This window comes from Python bivittatus, unplaced genomic scaffold, assembly GCF_059951505.1.
Source record: "Python bivittatus isolate LINGU-HERP-01145 unplaced genomic scaffold, Pbiv_v1 ctg000610_np1212, whole genome shotgun sequence".
Taxonomy (NCBI): domain Eukaryota; kingdom Metazoa; phylum Chordata; class Lepidosauria; order Squamata; family Pythonidae; genus Python; species Python bivittatus.
Genome location: NW_028277088.1, coordinates 43,417,531 through 43,442,808, shown reverse-complemented (window position 1 = coordinate 43,442,808; position 25,278 = coordinate 43,417,531). Strand labels below are relative to the sequence as shown.

Below are 25,278 nucleotides of genomic sequence, written 5' to 3'. Positions count from 1 at the left end.
CGCTCATCCAGTGCCCTGCAGGCTTGTCTACAGAGAAAAGTCATCTATATTGTCTGCTTGCTTTTTCCTTATTGGGCTTTCTGTACCTAACTTATTTCATCCATTTCCCTGCCATTAATATTCATCTTATGTCAGGAATATGGGAAGGCTTGAAATCCTGTAAATTCAGAGTTTCACACCAGGGACTGCCTCCTGAACCTTTCCATTTTCCCCTTCTCTAGTGTCAGACACTAAGAATTGCAGAAGTTTCCATAGAGGTTAGAAGGGGACATTGAGGCAATTAAGAGCTGCTACTCTGAAGCATAAACGTGTTTCTGAAATGTTACTTTTTTTTAAAGTCTGCTAACAAAGTATGAATTTGCCAAGTTCAGTTTTCAGTACAGCTTGAGAAATGTACAGGTAGCCCTCAACTTATGACCACAATAGGGACCAGAACATTTGTTGTTAAGTGATGTGTTCATTAAGCAAGACATCACATGACCACACCCAATTTTACGACATTTTTGCAGTGGTCATTACATGAATCACTGTGGTCATTAAGTGACTCACATGGTTAAGCTAATCACATGGTCGTTAAGTGAATGACATGGTTCCCCATTGATTTTGCTTGTCAGAAGCTGGCTGGGAAGGTCACAGATGGCAATCATGTGACCCTGGATGCTGTAACCATTGTAAATGCATGCTGGTTGCCAAGTTCCCAAATTTTGATCATGTGACCATTGGGACACTGCAACAGTTGTAAGTGTGAGGACTGGTCATAAGTCACTTTTTCCAGCACCATTGTAACTTTGAACAGTCACTAAATGAATGGTCGTAAATTGAGAACTAACTGTATCCTGTTTAATTAATCTGAGAACCCACAGTTTTGGTGGGCATTGCACTGAGAGATGACTGGGTCTTAATTAGCAAAAATAAGGACCAGTTCTTTTCATATAAATATGAAATATCTTCATTGCCTCACGTTTTATAAACTGAGAAGCCAGGTCTAAATACAATTCCCTAAAAGGAGACTATCCTAGCTGATTCTCAAATGGCTTCCATTAATTCAGGTCTTCTTGCCCACTCTCTGCCTCCATCAGCAAACATTTGGCATGACAAGGTGTTAATTGTAATCTTCCTAGTAGGTTAATTGAAATGTTTTATCTAGTAACTCTGCTCTCTTTTAATGCTGTGTTGCATGTTTTTGTTTTAATAAGTTGTTTCGACCATTCACTATCTTGAGTATTTTTTTATGAGAAAGGTCTTTAAAAAAATCTTTAAATTCCTATATTCGGCTGCAAAATACCATTATGCTTTATAGGACTCATATCTATATCCTCAATGCCAGAGAACCAAAATGCCCCATTAACTGCTTGTAGAGGATATTTGCTTATTTATTATTCAGTTTATATGGTGCCCATCTCACCCTGGTGACTCTGTTTTCCCTCTTATCCTGACCCCAAACTTCCCAAATGGATAATCTAGAGTGCTTAGAGAAGGAACCTTGGGATGACATGGTCAGTGACAGCAGACTTCTCAGCTCCAATTAGACCAGCAGATATGTTAGGGGACATCCTTTCCCATCTCGACACAGAGTACTGTTCCTCTGTGGTAATTCTGGCTGTGGCTGTAAAAGAGACTGATTGTCAGCCCTACAAGGTAGCCTGGACCAAGGAACAGATGCCACATAGGCCTAACTATTAGAATGGCTATATTTGCAAAATCTTGCAAGTCTGAATGTGCTTTTTATCTTCTTAGGGGATGCCTGTTTTTGTAAAACACTCTCTTTGTATGGGTTTAAGCCATGTTTATCTGTTTGTTGCCTTGGTAACAGATCTTCCCTCTCTCTGTCAAGGTCACCCTCTATATTTTCTACATAGACTACCTCACTTGCACAACTTATTTCATTTTCTTTTGGGGTGGTGTTGACATGGAAATACTGATTTCATGGAAGACCAAATCTAGGAAATTGATATTCCCATCATTATACAAAAATAATTTAAAAATTGCCCCTTAAAAGGCTCCGGAAGGTTCATAATGCATATCTCTCCCCCATGGTGCATGAATACTTAGTTTTATTGGAGTATTTCTCAGAGAGAAGCACAAGGCAGCATACCTGGGATGGGAATATGAATGTCTTCCAGGAGATCAGGAGACTGATATTCTTATGACTAGATTTTGCCCCATATATAAAATTCAATTGAAAAATGAATGTCTAAACAGAAAAAAAGCCCTCAACAAACTCTAAATCCTGTTTTTAAATATGTTGGGTCTCATACTCAGTTCTTCCCATAGTTTTCTGAAAGTGACAAGAAAACTGGAGAAAGGAAGAATTATTTCAGGGGAGCCACTCTGAAGTAAGTGCCATCCCAGAGTGGCAGCTTTACTGTATATGTGTACAGAGGGCAGGGCAGAAAGAAATTTCACCTGGATCACCCTAGATCTCAAACTTCATATTGGACCGAAACTGAATTATTCCATCATATAACTCAAAATACTGCTTGTTTGTTTTAAAGAGAAAGAGAATCTGAGCGTACCTTCCCCAAATTTGGCTTCCTTAATAGTTCACTAATTTTGGGACTCCAACATGAGAGAAAATCTGAAAATCAAGGCAGCATTAAGTGTCTACGATCTTTTATAACCCTGGTTACTTGGGAGCAAGTCCCAATGTGGGGGTAGCGAAGTTGAGCCCAGAACCCCACTGCAGGCCAGTTCTCCCTAACTTCATTCGAACAAAATGCCATCAAGCTCGTCTGATGCTCCATTCTTCAGGAAGTCTATCTTTTTGCCATAATAACCATACAATATATAATAAAAAATCAGGCAAAATAAATATTCAAATGTTGGTTCAAGGACTCAATCCTGTTTTGCCACATGTTCTGGTGAGCAACTAGTGGCTTTTTTCCCCCCACTGACAGATGCTACTGGTTTGTAGTGGGAAGGACAGCAGGAATCCACCAACTGTGCTCTCAAAGTACCCCACATTACATTGGGGCAGGACGACTGTGACCAGCCTTCATGCTGAAGCACAGTAAAAATAGGCTGTAGAGGTAGCACTTTTTATATCGTCATTCTCTTCTCTTGACTGAAGCGTGAGAAAAGCATTGTGAGGAAGAGCCCCAACTTAGCAAGTGGGACTTGCAACTATCATTGACTGTAGTTGTTTTCCGAGCTGAAACACTCCTGGTCCTGCATCTTCTGATTTTCTCCCAACCAGCCATCGCTCCCACCAGGGAAGCATTTACTACCCCCTTTTTATAATACCCTGTTTTCCTTTTCTAACAGAAATTTCTAATAGAAACCTAACATTCGGCTGTTTTGGTTTTTTTCCCCTTAACGTTTTCATTTCTGCTTCTGTAAACTTCATCATTCCCTTGCAGATGCTGCTGGTTTTCCTCTATGTCCCATTTTGACTCTATTCCTGTTGGCACACAGCGCCTGCATCCACTAACACAGTGTTTCTCAGTCTTGACAACTTTAAGATGTGAGGACGTCAACTCCTAGAATTTCCCAGCCAGCTTGGACTTCAACTCTGAGAATTCCTCAGCCAGCTGGGAGTTGATGTCCACACATCTTAAAGTTGCTAAGGCTGAGAAACATCACGATAACAGAAAGTATAATGTAGATCAGGGCTTCTCAACCTTGGCAATTTTAAGAAGTATGGACTTCAACTTCCAGAATTCCCCAGCCAGAATGCTGGCTGGAGAATTCTGGGAGTTGAAGTCCACACACCTTAAAGTTGCCAAGTTGAGAACCACTGATGTAGATATATCTCACCAGATTGACACATTCATTCAGAGGAAAAATTGCAAGCCACAGCTAAAAAATCATGTGAAGTGTGACACTTGGAATTTTAATACAAAATGAAACTCTTCATGTAAAGAGAGAAAATATAACTCATGTCTGACAGGAAGACACCCGCAGACTGTCATGCTGATAAAGACTTGCTTTCAGAACATGCTGAGACCCAAAGTAATTACAAAAGCTTGCTTGCTTATTCATTCATTCATTCATTCATTCATTCATTCATTCATTCATTCATTCATTCAATTTACATAGCCTCCCAGAGCTACTGGTTTGAGATGGGTGGCTATAGAAATAGAATAAATAAATAAAATTATAGTTTTATTATGGCAAAATAAACTGGAAATCACATATTGTTAATGTGCTTGAGATGCGCAGAACTTGTTTTTGCCAATATTTTAAGTGAACAAGAGTTTTTTAAAAATTGGGGAGGCAAAAACTGAGAGCTAATTTGGTGTAGTGGTTACAGGCACTAGGCTAGAAACTGGGAGACTATGACTTCTAGTCCTGCCTTAGGCACGAAGCCAGCTGGGTGACCTTGGGCCAGTTATTCTTTCTCAGTCCTAGGAAGGAAGCAAGGGCAAACCACTTCTGAAAACCTTGCCAAGAAAATGTAGGGGCTAATCCAGACAGTCGCTAGGAGTCAAGACTGACTGGAAGGCACATGCACAAAATGGTGAGCATCCTTTCTCTGATTTAACACCAAGTACAGTTTAGAATATAAAAATGAACAGTGGCCCAGCCCTAAAGATAGGAAGTCTTACCATACTGACTGGAAATGCTGGGTAATGCTGTAGTCTAAACCTATCCAGAGAACTCCAGATGGTATACATTTCTTTTAGGATTGCCCTTGGCAGGGAGGACCTTCTAATCCTGTTTTTCTGGCAGTGTATTAGTAACCATTGCCACCTACCCCCCAAGTTTGAGGTAGAAAAGGGAAAGTGTTTTTCTCTGGCTCTTCGAAATTGTGATAGGAATATGTTGCTGCCAACTCATTCAAAACAACTGCTGCAGTACAAAGACACAGAAGATATTCTTACAAAAGAACACTTTGAGTGAATGGGAAAAAAACATGTGATGAGTTTCAAGGCTACTTCTATTAGACTCTAATGCATTACTCTATGAGTAGTAAGTGCTAATTCTATGAAGAGAGAAAAAGCAATTGAAAAATGCTGCATCAAGTAAAGGAATTACAGGCTTACAACAGCAATGGAGGATTAGCTGTGTAAAAAAAGTCATCATGGCATCTGCATCCTACTTCACCTGTCACAATTAATTTCATAATTTTGACAAATTTTTAATGGCAATACATGGCTACTTTGTTTTTTTCCAAATCTAACATTCTGGTGCAAAAGCCAAGGAATTTTTTAAAAAGCTCTAAAGCTACCTTTGCATCTTCTAATATTAATAACTTTGTAACAGATTTTGAATGTATTTTTCTCACTGAAAGATAGAGACATTGCCCAAACTTTATACAGAATCATCTGTTGTGCCAGTTGCGCCTGTTTCTGGATTGGGAGTCCCTTCAGATAGTTACTCATGCCCTACTCATCTCAAAAATGGACTACTGAAATGTCCTCTACGTAGGGCTGCCCACAAAAACCACTTGGCAGCTGGTCCAGAATGTGGCGGGGTAAGGTGATTGGTGAGCCCCTGTAAGATTTTCTGCTGTTTATATGATTTTTTCTGTTTCTGGAGTTACATCATCTGTTATTTTATTGTTTTCGATTTTTATACTGTAAAGTACCAGAGTAATTGGGAGTCGATCATTCTTTAAATCTGTGTAAATACATACATACATACATCTTTTGAATAAGCCACATTAACAACATGGCTTTATCCAAAATGAATAAATCATTTTCTCAGTAAAGGCCATTCAAGTGTTTTGTTTCAATTCCATCATTTATTCTGTTGTGCAAACAAACATTCCTTTGGGTTTGAATATTTTAAACAATGTAGGTTATTCTTGGCAGATTTAAGCATTCCTATGATAGTGAAGACATGGGGACATTTTTTTGTTCTGACTTAAAGGTCTTGTAGCTTTTGACACTTCTGAGCAATACTTCTTTATGGTTTATCTTTTTCAGGAATGAATGGCAATTCTGCTCTTCCACAAAAAAGATAAAGATGGCCTTGTCAGTAGACTTCCAACCCACCCCACTCCACACCAATCCAGTCTTTAAAGGATTGACAAGTAAAATATAAACACTTGCATTTATTTATTTGGTTGGTTGGTTGGTTGGGATGAATGTGGAGTTTAGTGGGACAGAATTCAATCACTCTCAAACTAGTTATTTAGGGAATTTATACATGGACTTTACATGCTTCCAAATCAGCTCTGTGACAACTGTTGTCACTGTTCAGTAGTCAAGTCATATTATTTTATTTCAAGCTCAGCCTGAACTGGGAACTTCAGGAAAAAAAGTTCAACATTAGTTTTTCTTTGGAATATTGCTAAACTTTTCTTTGTAGCTCTAGAGGGGCTAGTGGATGATCTGTTTTCCCTACTTGCAAGAAATATTGCTTTACCCTATCTCCTGGTTCCTAAACCTTTCATGGGAAAGGTATCTTGGCAGTTTTGCTGTTCTCCTCACAGAAACCACTCAGATTTTTTTTTTAATATAAAAAATTTGTGGTGAGGGAATTGGTTTTCTTCAGGACTTATGGCAAGTAGAACAGAGCAATGACTGTTTGCTCCTTGTTCTCATAATTGTGAATTTGGATGAATAATAACTGATTGAGATTTTTCAGTTTGCTTTTGAGGATCGGGACAGTAGAACTAATGATGGTAGAAATATCTTTGATTGCTAACTTACAGATTCATGCTCCACCACTATATTCAGTGGGCCGCATAACATTTTTTTTAGAGTTGAAGTAAGTGTGTTATTTTCTAGTGTACAGAACTTTAGCCATAGATGCTATAAAATTACAGGAATTGAGATTCAGCACATTGGATAGTATTAATTTAGAGACAATGAATGTACTGTAGGTATTAAACAGTGTAGCATATACCACAGAAATATGCAGGGCCTCATAGGCTACCAGAACCTGATCAAAGGTACAGCAGTCATCCCCACAAATGTCTTCTACCTTCCAAGAATGAGCCGAAGCAATCCAACCTGTCTTACCTGTAGATTTCCCATAGGCAGAATGCTGGACTGGACAGGCCTTGGTTCTAATCTTTCCTTCTGTTCCTCTGTTAACTAAATCAAATGTGCAAATCTGTCATTACTGATTTAAGCCACCCAAGAGGGCAAAGTTCAAATGCGCTGCATCTTTCCAAGGGTTTTGCCCACATTCTGAAGGTGATAGAGATCTAATAAAATCTTACCACTGTCAAGCTAAGGCTCCAAATTAGACTCATCTGAATAATTGATCTGCAAAATGCTTTCTTATAAACAATTTAGTAATTATTTTTGTAAGCCAAGGTACAGACCTTTCATCACAACACCAAGTAAATCCTAGAGTGGTAGAAAATTTCAGATGCTTTGATGCCATTACTCCAGAAAATAAACTCAATGTTCTAAATCAAATCAAATCAAATCAAATCAAATCAAATCAAATGTTATTACATAAGGCCAGAAAAGAATGATATAAAAACTAAAAAGTAAGTGAATGCAAATATACATATATATCAATTTATTTATATTTAAATATAAAATATATAACAAGAAATAAAAATGACATAGAATATAAAAGTACAGGGATAAAAGTACAATAATAATAGAATAAAAGAACATGAATTAAGTTAACCACTAAATAAATAAGTCAGAACTTCAACAAATAGCACATATAGAGGCACAAAACTGGGCAAACTGGGGGGATAAACTTGGGTTCTTATCAGATAAGAGGAGTGACAAATAGAAGTTGTACTCTCTGCCCAGAAATGTCATCAGGATGGTGTGGATGAGAGTCATCCTAGATTCCCTGTAAAGAGAACAACAGAGGAGCATATGGCTTAAAGACTCTATTGAGCCATCCCCACTTGGGCATAGGCACTGGTGCACTTGGGTGTTCTTATAGTGTCCAAAGAGGATTGATGAAGGTAGTGCATCTAGCCTTGGTAAGGTAAAAGCCCTGCAAAATTTCGATATTGCAATAGATGATAAATAGGAGGTTGGCGGAAGCCCTTTTGGAAGAATCTCCTGAATTACAGGACTAGACATTAGGCATAGATTACATTGAAGTTCCGTGTCCCAGATCCGTTGCTTGATAGTGCATCTGGCATTTTCAGTGCCTAGGAACAGAGACTTTCCATTGAAAAAACCCATTAAATGGATTTTATCAGTAGTTTTCTTAAACCATGTTGATTTAAACTGGTCCCTAAGGACCACAGGGACCAGATCTATAAGGAAGAAAATTAATTTTAAGCAAAAGTTGATGAGTAAAACTCAAGCTCTAGTCCCCATAGAAACTAAACCCATCTCCAAATGTAAATATTCTAAGCAATATTCATTTGAAATTAAAATGAACCAAATGACACAGTTTCATTGTTTCTTGTTCCCATAACATCCTTAACTGGGTCAATCAGATGGGAGGAGCAGTTTGGAAATACCAAAAGAGGCCAGCTGACCTAGTCAACAAATCACATTTAGCTAGATTTAGTGTAGAGAGACCTAGTTTTACATGTTGTTAAACTTACTCCTCCCCCCTTCCCCCCAACAATATGTGTTGTAGGAACATCAAAACTCTATTTCATTTGCAATTTCTCTGCTTAAAAAGAGATAATGACTCCTTCAACAAAAGCTTGGCTAATGATAACATCATGGATATGTAGTTTTGTTGGCACCAATCCAGAAATAGTTTGCCATCTATGCTTTTTTAAAAAAATTTTCAGTGTAATCATTTATTAATAAGCAAATCTTCCCATAGGAGAGATTTTGTGAGAATGTCCACATGCCCTGAAAATTCCAGATGTGCCATGCAGCTCAAAAATGTTGCCTATCCTGGGTTCAAATCCTTAGTCAGCCTTAGTTAGCCTAACAGGGTTCTTGTGAGGGTAAAATGGGAGAACTCATGTATCATCCTGATACATTTGAGACCATACATTATATTCTATTTTCTCTAGTTTGGATATATAATTCCAGGTTTGACAGAGCCGTGAAACTGCAGAAATCCAAGTAGAAACTTGTATATGTGAAGTATTAGGTGCTTTCTGATCTTGGTTGTTTGCTTGCAGACGTTCCATTACTCAACTAGGTAACATCATCAGTGCTGCGCTAATGATGTTGCCTAGTTGGGTAATGAAACATCTGCAAGCAAACAACCAAGATCAGAGAGTGCCTAGGACTCCACAGTTCATATATTCTCTTCTATTGAAACTTGAATATCCTTCTAAACATTATCACAGTGTCATGCTTCCCCTTTCAAAAATGCCATCCACTCTTTTATTATTATTATTAAAAATGATATTAATAATTTATTTGGCTACCCAGGTTCTTGTTTCTAATTTGTTTTGTTAAGCAGAATTTGCTGGCAATAACAGGACATGCTGTTAGCAATCCCAATGATTCCTAGATGTATTCCAAACCTTATGGTGAAGTCATTAGGACAGCTGGATAAGTTCTTGATGGCAGGCATGCAATGTTAATCTAATTCATCTATTGAAGTGGAATCCAGCCAATCTCAGTAGTCCGTGAATAGCTCTTAGCCTGTCTTCCATCTGGAATATATGCATTTTAGCATGATATGTGCTGTGACCCGCTTTGTTGTTTCTTTCATGAATGAACATTTTCTCAAATGGCATTTTGATGGTAGATAATGCAATATACTTTAAATAAAATAATTAACAGTGCAGTCTCTCATAAGTCTTTTCCCTTGTGTTAAATGGCACTTATTCCAAGTAAGTATCTGCAGGATTACAATCTAAATTTCTATTACTTATAATGCCCAGTAAGGATTCACATCTACTTTCATACTACATAGAATTAGGATATCATTTTCTTTACTGGACATACATGTTCACTTCAATTTGTTCCTTACCTAAGATTTAGAGACAGAGGAGTTATCAGCAGGAATATGCAGATCTTAGATAAGAAATTGGTTGGTTGTTACATTTTTTCCCACATTTAATTTTTTTCCCCAGCAACTTGGCTAAATGGCATCCAACACTTCAGTCCTCAGCTGGAAAAAAAATGGTAAGCAACCCTGTTATAGGATAATGATATTGTAGGGGAAAAAATGAAAAGATAAGAGGATAAAGAACTTACCTTCTTCCCCCCCAAAAAGGAAGGTTGTTCTGAATGTGCATTTTGTGTCTGAAAGAGAAAACTGGATTTTTGAATGAGGCTGGGTTCAGGCATAGCACTAAGCCACAAATCAAACAAACCACATAATGACTTAAGACCTTTTCCCACTATCAAATTAAAATATTGTCCACCCATCCTTTTGCTTGTAGAAAACTAAACAAGGTAGAAGGACTACCTGTAATACATATAATTTGCTCCCCCCACTGTCTTATATCTCAATTCTTGCTTGCTGCTGAATGATGTTGTCTTGACCTTAGGCTGTGTTAATGTGCATGCCTTCAGTTCTTCAGTCAGTGACAAAGCATATCAATATAACTTGCCCCACCCTGACTCCTGAGCTCTATTCTGCCCAAAGATGAGAGAGGCAGCCTCTCTCTTATTAGCTTAATGCGGGGGGGGGGGTGAGTTAAGTACAGAATCAGTAGATTCTCCTCGCTTTGTTTTCCCTTCCACGCAACATCTCTTGCTGATGGGAATAAATCCACCAATTATTCTCCTTAATGTGGGATGGGGATGGGGAGCAGGTGAGTTTTGACAGATGGCTAGATCCATGGATTCAGGCATGTTCAAACCTGGTACTCAGAAAGCTGATCCTCTTGCTGGCTCTGGCTTTCTTTGTCTTGCTCATCTCTGATTTCAAACAAAAATGTATTACAGGTAGTCCTTCTTTAGTGATCACAACTGGGACTGGCAACTTGGTTGTTATGCAAAGTGGTTGCTAAGTGAGACTGTGACTGTGCTTATGCTCTTGAAGTGAAAGTCATAAATGCGAGGATTGTTTGTAAAGTTACATTTTCATCACCTGCTGCAGCTGTGAATGGTCACTAAACAAGGACTACCTGTATTATTATTCCAGATGTATTCCTCTTCCTGGGTTATTCTGCACATTTGATTTTGTTCAGCTTATATGAACTAATTTAAGATGTGAAACCAATGAATGTTCTTGGTTTTCATGGATAATTCTATAAACTATAACAATGCTTTGTAACTGTACTTGTTGCATTTGATACCACATCTATGCTGCTTACATTCTGTTGATGCTGTCATTTGAGGGGCAGAAAAGAGATAGAGATGGTATCATCCATTCTGAGAGCATGTATTTCTGAACCTCTGCCTTTGGAAAGGTATGGAACTTCGAAAAAACCGCTTCCATTTCTTTCTTTTCTCCTCTCCCATGCAGTAGCTCTCTTTCTTAGTACAGATATTTCATTAGTGCAAGAAAGACAGAAAATCCATACTATAAAGCCTTACTGCCGGGTGAACAGATTGTTTATACGGAGCTGGTCTCTCTATTCATTGCACTAGTTCTATAAAGCTTGAGCATGATTATAAAGCTCCTGTTTCAGCTTTTATTTTGTACAGTATTATTTTTTGGTGCTGAGTACTATAACATTTTATTGCTGGTCCCACTTGTGAAATCCTATCTAGCAGGAGGTATGAACAAACCCAATTTTGGTTTCTGAGTTTCTCATTTTTGCAAATCTGTTAGATTTTCACTTTTCTGTTTCATGTTATTGAACAAATGTCAACTTGAACTAGAGAATTTTTTAAAAGTTTGCAATAAAATGTGTATGCTTTTGATACATATGTCTCTAAATAAAAATATATATGTTTGCAGTTTTGCCCAATGGGTACTTTTTTTGCAAGGAACTTAATGTAATGCCTTTTTATACACAGTATGTTTTTTCATACACACAGACACAAATTGTTCTCAAATTAGTGATGAATTGCATTGCTAAATTCAGAGAAGTGCAAATTTTGAATAAACTTGAATAAATCAATCTAACCCTAAGATTCAAATGTGAACTGTTGTATTTCTATCATATCGCTACCCAGCACAGCCCTACCTACTAAACACTGCATATAAATATTTGAATCAAAAGTTAAGGGAAATAGAAAATGCCCCAAATGTGAACCCTTAATATACAACTGTATAAACAATCCTCAGGAGTATAACTTTCAGACTGTTAACATCTGAGGTCCCCTTCAACTGGATGATGGAATAAAACTTCTTTATTGACATGTTTTAACTGAAATCTGCTTTCCTTCATACCTACTTTTCCTTCCCCCCAAATTTCCCATTTTCTTTGGTCACAGTTCATTGCTGTAGTACTCCTGCAGTAAAATGGCTTGTGGCATGAATCTAGAATGTAATCACAGACCTTTTCCACTTTCAATCTATAGTTCTCCCTGCAGAGTTAATACAAGGGCCTGCTTGAAATGTTTGGAGAAAATTCAAATAGATCTTTTGCTACTATTATGTTCTGCAATGCCCACTTCTAAAAATAATAACAGAGAAACGTCATTCCATGCACAACAAAATTTATAAATCCCATTTCATGCAAAAAGATTTAATGAATATTCAATAATTATTATATATTTTAAAAATCAGGCACAAGTAAAAAAAATTCAGTTAAAAAAACATTAATACTACTTATACAATTATATTGGGCAATTCTTATTTAAATCCAATTCAGCCATTATTTATGAAATAATTTGAGAACTTATTTCAAGTGTTATAGAGAGCCACATTGCTCACTTCCTACACATGTTCTATTCCATGAGTGCTATATTAAATTAAAAAGCTAGAGTTGGTAGATTGTGAGGGGAAAATGTGTTTTGTCAGAAAACCTATGTTACTCATCTACTGTGCTACCCAGTGACAATGCCTTGAGAAATTAGATTTTGCAGTATTAACTTGGCAGATATAGAATGACCAGCGGCATCATGTGAAGATAAATAACAGTTTTTATGAAAACAGCAAGCTAAATATATTATGTTTTCACTTATTTTATTATTTCAGGCCAATTTTTCAAAGTATGTTTAAGTTCTGTAGTGCAACCTAACTGGTGACATATAAAAACTCATAACCAATTGAGTTTTTATTGATTGTATTTGCATAATTCACATATGTATAAACATAATTCACATATGTTTTTCTGAAGTATAGAGATGGATGGATCAGTCAGTCTGCCAATTTCACATGCGTCCGTTCCTAACACGTCTTTCCACAACACTACAGCACATTATTTCCTGACACTCTGCAATTAAAATTAAAATTTACACTGCTGAAGAACTCTCCATTCAAAGAAGTAGCAATGCTGATGCAGGACGTATGGCCCTTACTCTCTTTTGGCTGTGTTGTAATATCACATAGCCAAACCAGATTACATAGCCAAAGCCAATGTAGCATAAGCATTGTGACATCAGTGTCATTTTCAGTATGCTGCTGTGGTAGTTTCATATTTTGGGTGATTGTATTTTCTTGCTTGGAATGTAACTTAAGTAGTTATGGAAATAAGCAGCTAATTGAGCAGTGAACAAGATGAATGCTAGAGGAGCCATGAAATATTAGTTTCTCCACCATTCCTTTCATTTTCTCAAATGAAACTACTGCAGTGAACATTTGGTGCAAATCTGATCCGCAGTTTAATTTGCCCCATTTATGTTCTAAGTCTTTCTGCCCTCTAGTGGTACATGCTGTTGAATTTTAAGATCAGTGCATTAACAGTCCTAGAGTTCAGTCGAATTTATTCCTATCAGTGTGTTAGGACTGCATAGTAAGACCGCTTCTATTGTTTTGGGTTGCACTACTACCAGTACAACATAAACTACTTGAATTCAGAATGATTGTTTAATAAAGAATAATAAGGTAATATTATGGAAGCTATCTTGTGCGTTTTAGGTAGTTCAGCTGTAGAGTAAGAATGATGCTATATTAAAGCAATTAATTGTTTTAAATGTTTAGATTCAGAAAATGTTCATCTTCAGAAAAAGGAAGTAAAATAAATGACTATAGATGTGGCTAGTTCACCACTGTATATATCTCTCAACAAGCTTTTAAAAAATGTTCTCAGTACAAAGGCATAATATTACAGGTATGTGTTTCAATATGGGGCCCATGGGCTCCAGTTGGCCCTCTGACTTCTCCCTTGGCAGCCTCTATCCTCCATGTCTCATCCAACTTTTTTTGGTTTGTAACAGAGCATGCTCCATGGCAATCCTTTTTGTGAATGGTCAAGTTCCCTGTCCTCATGGCAGCCACTGAACATGCTCTCAACATTTTAAATATGCCCAATAACAAGAAATGCTATGTATGTTTATTCAGAAAGGTAAAGCCCATTACATTCAGTGATGCTTATTCAGTAGATTTTTTGGGGGATTCCCACTTAACAGTTTTTAAATCAATTTATTATGACTTTGCTTAAATCCCAGCTAAAAGAAAAATAGAGCTGATGAACAGGTGCTTCAACTGTACTTACAGGTGAAACTCGAAAAATTAGAATATCGTGCAAATGTTCATTTATGTCAGTATGGCAACTCAAAAGGTGAAACCAATATATGAGATAGACGCATTACATGCAAAGCGAGATATGTCAAGCCTTACTTTGGTATAATTGTGATGATTATGGCGTACAGCTTATGAAAACCCCAAATTCACAATCTCAGAAAATTAGAATAGTGTGAAAAGGTTCAATATTCTAGGCTCAAAGTGTCCCACTCTAATCAGCTAATGAATCCATAACACCTGCAAAGGGTTCCTGAGCCTTTAAATGGTCTCTCAGGCTGGTTCAGTAGGAATCAGAAGCATGGGAAAGACTGCTGACCTGACAGTTGTGCAGAAAACCATCACTGACACCCTCCATAAGGAGGGAAAGCCCCAAAAGGTAATTGCAAAAGAAGTTGGATGTTCCCAAAGTGCTGTATCAAAACACATCAATAGAAGGTTATGTGGAAGGGAAAAGTGTGGTAGAAAAAGGTGCCCAAGCAGCAGGGATGACCGCAGCCTGGAGAGGATTGTCATGAAAAGGCCATTCAAAAGTGTTGGGGACTTTCACAAGGAGTGGACTGAGGCTGGAGTTAGTGCATCAAGAGCCACCACACACAGACGGATCCTGGACATGGGCTTCAAATGTCGTATTCCTCTTGTCAAGCCGCTCCTGAACAACAAACAACGTCAGAAGCGTCTTACCTGGGCTACAGAAAAAAACTGGTCTGTTGCCCAGTGGTCCAAAGTCCTCTTTTCTGATGAGAGCAACTTTTGCATCTCATTTGGGAACCAAGGGCCCAGAGTCTGGAGGAAGAATGGAGAGGCACACAATGCACGATGCTTGATGTCCAGTGTGAAGTTTCCACAGTCTGTGTTGATTTGGGGAACCATGTCATCTGCTGGTGTTGGTCCACTGTGCTTCATTAAGTCCAGGGTCAACGCAGCCATCTACCAGGAGATTTTGGAGCATGCTTCCTTCCGCAGACGAGCTTTATGGGGATGCTGACTTCATTTTCCAGCAGGACTTGGCACCTGCCCACACTGCCAAAAGTACCAAAACCTGGTTCAATGACCATGGAATTACTGTGCTCAATTGGCCAGCAAACTCGCCTGACCTGAACCCCATAGAGAATCTATGGGGCATTGGCAAGAGAAAGATGAGGGACATGAGACCGAACAATGCAGCGGAACTGAAGGCCGCTATTGAAGCATCCTGGTCTTCCATAACACCTCAGCAGTGCCACAGGCTGATAGCATCCATGCCACGCCGCATTGCGGCAGTCATTGCTGCAGAAGGGACCCAAACCAAGTACTGAGTACATATGCATGCTTTTTTGCAGAGGTTTGATATTGTTCTATTTCCAATCCTTGTGTTATTGATGTCATGTAATTCTAATTTTCTGAGATTGTGAATTTGGGGTTTTCATAAGCTATACGCCATAATCATCACAATTATACCAAAGTAAGGCTTGACATATCTCGCTTTGCATGTAATGCGTCTATCTCATATATTGGTTTCACCTTTTGAGTTGCCATACTGACATAAATGAACATTTGCACGATATTCTAATTTTTCGAGTTTCACCTGTAGAAACTGCTTCAAGGGAAACAGCAGCCAATAAAGAATCTTATCAATACTAACTTTCTTCCTTCTATCTAGCCCTGGCTGGGGTGTTGGCCACGCAAACATTTGAAATATCTATATGCTTTGAGTTCAGACAATGCTCTAAGACATGGTTTGATACACTCTTGATTTGTTGAATAAGCTACAGTAGCTTGGTTCACTTATAATGCTAAGCCATGAACCACTGCAATGCCTGGGTTAACACAATGCACTAATCTAAAACTAAGCAAATCTCATTATGGCTTAGAGCAATATATGATTTCAGTATATATATAGTGAGGGAGGGGAGGGGAGGGGAGGGAACGGAATTTTTGTCAAAACTGGATGTATAAAAACAATAGTATATTTGTAAACAGTACAAATTGTAAATCTATTTTAAAAAGTAAATAAAAATAAATATTTTATAGTCCCTGAAGTAAGATGTGCATAGTAATAGGTTTTTCATTTTCTAACAGCTTGGCTTTCTAGAAATTATGATGACTGCATTTTAATACTAAAGCTAAAATCCTAAATGTAATTGCATAGAATTATATCACACTTAAGTATCTGGCTTTATTTGCAAGTAAATGCATTTAAAGTTGCAAAAACATAATTTGTGACAAATATACATCATTTACATTGATTTCATCTGATATTAAGGATGCTTTATTGTGCATTGAAGTATTTTTTTGTTGAATCTGGTGGTATATAAACACAATAAATAAAAAAATAAAATACATTTAAATGGTAAAAGGATCATTGTGCACATATATACCTTCTATTCATATACCTATAATTTATTTGCATAACACTTGGGGGGGTGAGGAAATGCATTCCTTACACACAAATTGAGCATGACCACCCACTGTTTGAAAGGCTCATTTCAGAAGTATATTTTAATGTGGCCAGCTGCTGAATTAGTCAACTTTGTAAGCTGAACATCTGCTTAATTCTAGGCTCCAATTTATTTCATGACAACAAACAGCATCAGGATGTGCATAAGAGATTGCAGCAATTTCATTTGAACTAGCAGAATGCTAAATCTACCTTAATTCTGCAGGAATGAATAATATAGGTTTCACTGGACAAAAGCCGTACTTCAGAACTCATGCTTGACCTTTACAGCATATATTGCAGGTTCATCCCTGATGTCATGTTATATTTGAAGAGCAATCATTTTTGTATGTATCATTTAATAATTCTCTTTGTTTTCTTTGAAGCCTCATTAGATTTCTATCAGATGGTTAACATTTCAAATTTTTACAGTATCTTGTGGTCACTCTTACAAAGCAGCTGCTATTAGGAGTCTTACTCATTCACAAAAATGATCATTTATGATGTGACCATCAAGATCTAGCAGTTTTAAATGCAAACATTGTGGATAAAAATATGTCACAAGCCCATTGTGCTACATTAATATGGCTTTGCAACCGTTGCATATGAAAGCAATTATTCTTTTTGTACAGTGGCTTAAAATATATTTCAACTTAAATGTAAATATATATGTAGTTTCAGACAAAGCATTAATTGTATAATCACCTTGCATCAAACACACTGTTTCTGTTCAGGACTTGGACTCTTCAGAGGCAAAGGCTAAGCCTTAAGGGTCTGATCCATGAGGTTGTTAGCCTCAGGAACCGGCACAGTCAACCTGAGCTGACTCAGCAGAAAATCAGCAGGAGCAGGTGCAGGAATATAGTCAGGTGATGAAGGCCCAATCTTGGCAGAGCACCATTGACCAGGATCTACTGATGGCTTCAGAGAGCCAAGCAGAGGTTCTCTTCAGCTCTTCAAGAAGCAAGGTCACCAATGCCCATCTTTCTCCAATTGTCTCTGTCTGTCCCATCAGATCTGGCAGGAGGGGCATGCTCTGGGTCCCATCAATTAGAGAATGCCATTTTGTGGGACCCAGAACTTGTGCCTTTTCCGTTGCAGTGCTCACCTTCTGGAACACCATACTGCCTGACATCAGCTTAACTGTGGCCTTGTTGGTCTTGGGGAAAGCTATTAAGACCTGGCTTCCCAGGCTTGGGAATTGGGGAATTAGCTGAGCCCAGGTGGGTTGGTTGCTGTTTTTCTCAGTTGCCATAGCATGTTGTTTGTCCTTGTTATTCTTTTTATTTGTTGGATGTAGAGTTTTTAAATTGTGTTAGTTGCCCAGAGTCACGTTTGTGGGAAGGGTGGCCATATAAATCCAATAAATAACTAAACAAATAGAGCCACACCTCCATCTGGTTTATTTAAGAGTAGATGGCCCTTTGTTGTGCTCAGCCAGGTTGTTGTGCTCACTTTTTTTCTCTTCACAATAACTATAATTTTGTGCCACTGTGCAGCCATAGGATGCGTCAGCCTCTCCTGTGCCAGCCCTGTCCATATATATTTATTGGTGAGAGAACATATAGTTCCATTATAAGAAAACACATGACCCCCAAAAAGTGGCAGCATCTAGCTAACCTTAGTTCATCTCAGAAAAGCTAAGCAGGGTCCATTCTAGTTATTACCTGGATGAGAGACCACCAGGAATTCTCAGGTTTCTATTTTAGACATGGAAGTGAAAAAAAAACAAAAACGAAGGAAGTGATGGAAAAATATGACTTCCATGTTGGTGCAAGAAAATGCATCAACATGTCCATTCAGTCATAGGCTTTTCTGTGCCCCCCCCATAATACATTGTAAATAATGCTCAGTGCATGCTATCTTCTACTCCATCCTCTCTAATGCAGTTTTTACATATGGAAGAGGGAAGAGAAAGTCAGAATAGTCTTTTGGCAATAAAGTAAATTGTATTCCTGCTTTTTTTAATTTGGCAATAGTTTTTGAGGAGGCAAAGCAAACCTTTAAAGCTAAATAGTGAAGGTGGAGGGCACACCTAACCTGTCTGCATTTGTCTGTAGAGGTTCATGTGGTGAAGTATACACCGTCAACCTTTTCTTTTGCATGCTGTTTCTGGAAAAGCTGGCTCCACCCATTCAGTAAACTTGTAAGCATCAGGAGTTAATTATAATTTGAGGGAGAATGAACTCATAATAAATCTATAACTCATATTTTCAAGCAACATATTACACAGAATGGCTACCATCACATGGAGCAGCTACCAGGAAGATGAATTGAGGGGGATGACATTTGCCTAGTAGCTAAGTTTCACATTTGTCAGGATTAGTTAAAGCTCTTTATAAGGCAAACCACCCTATCTTAAACCTGGGGTGTCAGCAGCTGTGCAAAAATATGAACAGCTGGATGCCTTGTTACATTACACTAAAGGATGATATATTAACTAATTCTTGACAATTTAAATTTGCTGGCTGAATTGTGAAAGGATATTTGAAAGTCTCTTCATTCCTAATGTGGCTCATTTTAATTTCCTTTGAAGACAGTATGCAATAGACCCAGATATTGGAATTATGTATTAGGGGGTCCAATGTAGCTTGCTTCTGGAATAACGCCAAAACGTTATCTCAGACGTATTTGAGAATAGGAGCCTATTTTAATCCCCAGCCTATAAATTCCAAGTTACTCCTGATAGCTTAATATATATTTGCAGTGTATTAGTATATAAAACTAATATAATTATATTGCAGTATAAGTATATAAAACACTTGTTGCAAAGGTGGTGTAAGTGGCTTTTGTCCCCCACCCCCTTCCACTGAAACTAGAGTTTTGCATGCCTTTACCATAAAACGTGGTACTGGTAAATCTGTTCAGTTTGTCCCACTGCAATTAAAAACAACAACTGTAACTAACTTAAATTGATCTAACTGGGTCTTTCTCCAGCCCAATGCAAATGTGTGACTCTTCTTCTTTTCCTTTGTTTTAGAAACCTCTCCCCCCGCCCGGCAGTCTGAAGGGACGGCGACCATTCTTCCTCACTGACAGCGTCGTCGAGAAAAGCAGCCTTCCCCAACCAGCGCCCTCGACAGGCGCCGGACTACAACTCTTCTCGTCTGTCGCCAGAATGGCCGTGCTTCGACTGAAGACTGGCGGGCGTTCCATTCCCACGCAACCCGAGAGGGCGTCAGGTTGGAGAACCCGGCGTCCCAGGGCCCGCCCAAGCCTTTCCCGCAAGTGTCCAGAGGGCGCCTTCTCTTTCGGCGAGCCTGGCAAGCGGAGCGCGAGCCACGGAAAGACAACGAAAGTTGGCGCTTCGCTTTCTTCCCACAAGGGCGCCTCCGTCCGCTGCAGCTGCCCGGGCGAAAGCTGCCACGTCACTGCCTTCTTTCTTTCTCCTGCTGGTTCGGCTGCCCCCCGGCCGAAGCCGTTCCCGAGCAGCAGCGCCTGGGCTGCAACTCAGCCGAAGGAGGCCGAGGAGCTGGAGGAGGAGCGAGCGAGCGAGCGAGCAAGTTGCTTGGCTGATGGCTGCTTCCCGCCAACATTCCCGTGGCTTCTGGAAACTTGAGGGACTCTTCTGGGAAGCTCTGGAGTAAAAACTTCTGCATGGACCCTCCATTTGCTTGGAGAACGACTCCCTCCTTTTCGGTTCTTTCCTTTTTTCTGAACAAAAAGAGCGAGGATAGCCTGGGAAACAGTAGGACAGACGGGTGTGAGCTGTTGATGACCGAGGTAGCCTTGCTTGTTACTGGGAGAATGACCGGAAGCATATTTGCAGCAGCCTTTTAACCACGCGGCTGGAGATCTTTGAGGGTCCAGCCCGTGTGCCTGTTTGCCAGGGTGTAGTTTGCTTTGATTGCATAACGCAGGACTCACAGCTCAGTGAGATAAGCTTCAGTCAGATTTATTTCCAAGGAGATGCGTGGAAGGTTGGCAGGCTAAGCCACTGTCTCCTGTGGACAACCAGAATTGTACTGCTACTACTACTAACAACACAACAATGGGAACATTTCCTTCTCCATGAGTGGACTGACAGTTGTTACCTGTGTTAATGAATATGGGTCTGTAGTAGTTACAGCCTCATTAATGAAATCTGTATTATGTGCAACACCCTGTGCTCTTATCTACCGGCCTTAAGAAGAGTCATATATTTTTTAATTCCGTTTGGGGGGAGGGGTTATTCCTAATTTGCACACATATTGAAGTATTTGCCAGTCTAAAAACCAGCAATCTAGCTTGAGCAGTTCAAAAGCATCCAGCCATTTATGGATAACTAGGAGGGGAGGAATGAAAGTGATTCAGGGCCGTGTCTTGGGCCCAAGTGTTGAGTAGCAGCTGCAGATCTTGGCAATAATGTCAAGGAAAGTATATAACTGGTAGGATCTTTAAGTTAGGTAGGATCTCCCATTAAGAAGAGCCTGTGCATAAAGGGAGTTCTTCAGTTATGGGGTCTGCTTCATCTTTGGTTAATCCAATGGTCACTGTTGGGGAGGTGATTGAAGATCCATACGAGGGAGGAGGTGGTGAGGCCTGTGAAATTCCTGTTGAGGTGAAGCCCAAAGCCCGTCTTCTGCGCAGTTCTTTTAGGCGTGTAGGTGCATCCCGGCCTGGAGGCCTCATTGGTGCAAGCTTCAAATCTACTGCTTCTGTACAAGAGCTGGAATGCATGGCAGAATATGAGCGCTTGAAAAAGGAATATGAAATTTTCCGCATTAGCAAGAACAATGAGGTGGCCGCCATGATGAAGAAAGAGGCGAAGCTGGACAAAGAAAACAAGCGCCTGAGGGCAGAACTTCAGGTACCTGCAAGGGGCAGTGGCACCAGGACTGACAAAAAGAAGCTTCCTGTTAAAATAGAGTAGGAAATCTGTGGCCATCCTTTGTTGCTGAGTTGTAATTCTTAGCAGACTCTGCCAGAATAGCTAATAGTAGTGAGGGATGCTAAAAGTTGCAGATGAGCTATATCTGGAATGTCTGCTAAACCTCTGGATTAAAAGATCAAATGTATTCAAATTACACTTTGGGGATTAGGAAGAGCTTTCTGACATCTAACAAATTAACAGAGTGAATAAATGAATTTTTTCAGATCAGGGGTTAACAATGTCACTTTTTCCTCCCCCCAGGCACTTCAGAAAACATATCAGAAAATCCTCAGAGAAAAGGAAAGTGCTTTAGAGGCCAAATATCAAGCTATGGAAAGAGCGGCTACATTTGAACATGATCGTGACAAAGTCAAGAGGCAGTTCAAAGTAAATAATTCCATTTATTGGCTTTGCAGCCATGGATAAATGAGGAGTAGCTGCATGTTTGGGGGAGCCCTAAGCTTTGCTGAAATAAAAATATTTTTTAGAAGTAAAATTGTTAACGATGGAATTCCTTTTCCTAAACAGCCTTGGAATGGACACACAGTATGTGTGGAACACTGGACAGTAACTTAGAAGCCAGAGTTGATAGGCTGTTACCTTGAATAGGATCCCTTTATATTAAAAAACTTTATTGCAAGTTCCACTTGTGTCTAGATATTTCCCTTTTATCTTCACAAATGGATCAGTAGGAATTGGGGTTCTGTTGCTTAAGACTTGGAAGGAAAAAAAGCTAGATTCTAAGTTAAAAAGGTATGTTAATTTCATGCATGTAATGAAATAATAACACAGTTTTAAGAAGAACTGGATATACACTTGCTCAGAACAATCTTTTTTCATTTACAGATTTTCAGAGAAACCAAGGAAAATGAAATTCAGGATCTACTAAGGGCCAAGCGAGAGCTTGAAGCAAAACTTCAGAGGTTGCAAGCTCAAGGTATCCAGATATTTGATCCTGAAGAGTCAGATTCGGATGACAGCTGTACAGAAATTACTGGTATGAATGCTGTGGCTTTTACCAGTTATGTAGAGATGTTTTATAAGTCTGTGCACTATACAGTAAAACAGACAAAAAGATTCTATTTCAAAAAACCAAAATAACTTCCAAGCAGTAACAGTGGCTAAACTGAATCTTATTTAATCCTTTAAACAAGCCACTTCAGTTTCTCCTGTTTTCAAACAGTGACTTTTTCTTCTTCTCCCCTCCTTTTCATTTAAAATACTGTGTCAGTTGAACTTTCTAAGTGCAAAGGCAATATCTTGATGTTGAACTTTCTAAGTGCAAAGGCATATCATTTTTTAGGATTGAAAACTGAACAAAGAAACTTGACAGCAATATAGAAGTAGGTTGCCACTGACCTTTGGGAAGTTTTGTAGAGTTCCCAGTTCTAGTCTATAATTCTGGGAATTCCTATAGCACTTGGTCATCCATGTAAGTACTAACCAGATCTGGCCTAGTTTAGGGTTTCCAAATCTTATTCTGATTATGATTTCTTGATTAGTATGGAAATTTGGGGCAGGAGAGGAAGGCCCCTTATCATAATATTCTGAAAGCTTCAACAACAACAACAATAATATATTTACTATGGATGTACTTTTTTGTATCTTCCACCTTGGGGTCAAAGTACACTTTACAGTGACATGTTTTTTAACTACCTTGTTTAAATATGCTAATTGCAGCTCCATTAGTTTCCTTCCAGAAAACTCCCTTTGCTTTCATGCTCTTTGCTTCTGAAGAATAATTGTAGTTTTGATTATGTTTAATTTATTGAATTGGCATCTGTTTATTTTAAGCTGCTGGAGGTCAGACAGAATATTGGACAGGAGGAGCCTTGGGAAGCGAGCCTTCCATGGGCAGTATGATACAACTTCAGCAGTCTTTTAGAGGACCTGAGTTTGCGCATAGTTCCATAGATGTGGAAGGACCATTTGCAAATGTCAATAGAGGTAAGTATTTGGTACTCTCTGAAGCAAGAATGATAATAACAACAACAATAATCCCTACTAAAAGTCTAGGACTAAATCTTGTAAGGTTCTAGGGCATAATTTGTACTGAAGCATAGAGCTGGAATTCAAAAATATGTAGCTCTTTATCTGCAAAGGTGTTTAGATTTTCATCAAAGTTTAATATTGGTGAAGAATTGATATTTGTATGAGCTTGCTTCATATATCAGACCAAATCTTATTTTCTTTATAGATGACTAGCAATGCCAGATAAGATTTAATCTGCTGATGAAACGTTTCTTTCTTCTTTCTCTTTCAGTTATATGTTAAATGGGTGCTCATTTATTGTTTTTCTTTTTCTTTTAAAGCCTGTATGTCTATGAAGCTCATTTCTATTTAAGCATAATGTAATTTTGTCCATGGCCGATACAGAATGTTTTCATTCTTCCCTTATCTTCCAAATGATCTTCATTTTCAAGCCATGTATGAAATATTAAGCCTGCAGTGAATAAATCTGATAGCTAAAACAAACAGGAAGGAGCCTCAACCCAGCATAATATATAGCAGGTTTCTTGATCAATAATTCTGATCTCTAAACTTCTGTCTAATAATTATTAAAGTTTAACTGCACTTACACATGTGAAAATAATTTTCTTAAAAGTAAAAGCTAATATGTAATAGTGTATATATAACAAGCAGTGAACATTTTTATAGGAAGTCTTTCAGAAGATACAACTCTGGGCACTTTCATAGCATCTGCATTTAGAGTGCACAGAATGTGAGAAATGAGCTAGGGGATCTCTCCAGCTGACCAACAGAAGAGTGCAAAGAATGTTATCTAATCAATGTTCCATTCTCTGAGCTACTTCTGGCTGTGGAGTAATAAAAATCTTTGCTCACACACCACACAAAAAGGAAATAAAATAAATTGCTAGCAGCCACCTCTGTGTTTTTCAGTACATTTATTTGTAAGTATTTGCAAAAAAAAAAAAATCTGAGATTGCTATAATGGAAGCTGTGTGACAGAAGATGAACTGAAAATGTGTCAACAAAAGCACTGAAATTCTCTAAAGCTTCCTGTTGGCCTTGCCTCTGTGGGCTGTGAAGGTGAAATGACAACATCTCAACAATTTTGCAAACACTTTCCCTAGTACCTGTGACAGTATGTTGTTATAGCAGCTGAATTGGAAGAGGGGGAAGCAAATTCCAAACACTGATGCAAACGGAAAGGGACAAGCTACGGGAACAGGATACTGCATCTCCATGAGTGGTTGGTAACAGGGAGAGGAGAAAGTTTGGCTTGATGTTCTTTATTTTTTTGTTCTTTACAGATGATTGGGATGCAGCTGTTGCCAGTTTATTGCAAGTCACTCCTTTGTTTTCCCACTCTTTGTGGAGTAACACAGTAAGAGTGTATCTCATTAATACTGAAGAGACTCAGTTAGAAGTAGACATTTTCATAAAGGTGAGGGAAATAGCACTATACAATATGCTACTGATTTTTATGTTTGTCTTTATTGTCTCACATTCTGGTGATCCAAACCTACGTATGCAATTCCCCCATATGGATGGCCTAATTTTATAGAGTTCAGTAGAGGAGATGAAGTTCAGTATGAGAGCACTGGCCCTGTATGAATTTAAGTTTAATTCTTGGCATTTTGTAGTTTTAAAAGGATCTGGATTGGAGTAACATTAAGGACAAGATTTCTGTCTGAAGTCTTAGAGAGCTACTGCCTGTTGAATA

The 25,278-nt window shown here is 38.6% G+C and overlaps 1 protein-coding gene across 4 annotated transcripts in view; it reads left to right on the top strand.

Annotated features, from left to right (window-relative positions):
* The first annotated feature begins 16,476 nt into the window (after positions 1 to 16,476).
* NPHP3 (nephrocystin 3) overlaps positions 16,477 to 25,278 on the top strand; it is a 48,413-nt gene continuing 39,611 nt past the window's right edge. For 2 of the 4 annotated variants that reach the window (XM_007421731.4, XM_025173911.2), the window contains exons 1-5: positions 16,477 to 21,527; positions 21,852 to 21,977; positions 22,437 to 22,587; positions 23,385 to 23,537; positions 24,866 to 24,999. In XM_007421731.4, the coding sequence (XP_007421793.1) occupies positions 21,174 to 21,527; positions 21,852 to 21,977; positions 22,437 to 22,587; positions 23,385 to 23,537; positions 24,866 to 24,999 (918 nt within the window). In that variant the 5' untranslated portion in view covers positions 16,477 to 21,173. The remainder of the gene's footprint in view (positions 21,528 to 21,851; positions 21,978 to 22,436; positions 22,588 to 23,384; positions 23,538 to 24,865; positions 25,000 to 25,278) is intronic. The other 2 variants (XM_088150901.1, XM_088150902.1) reach the window with 2 other exon arrangements.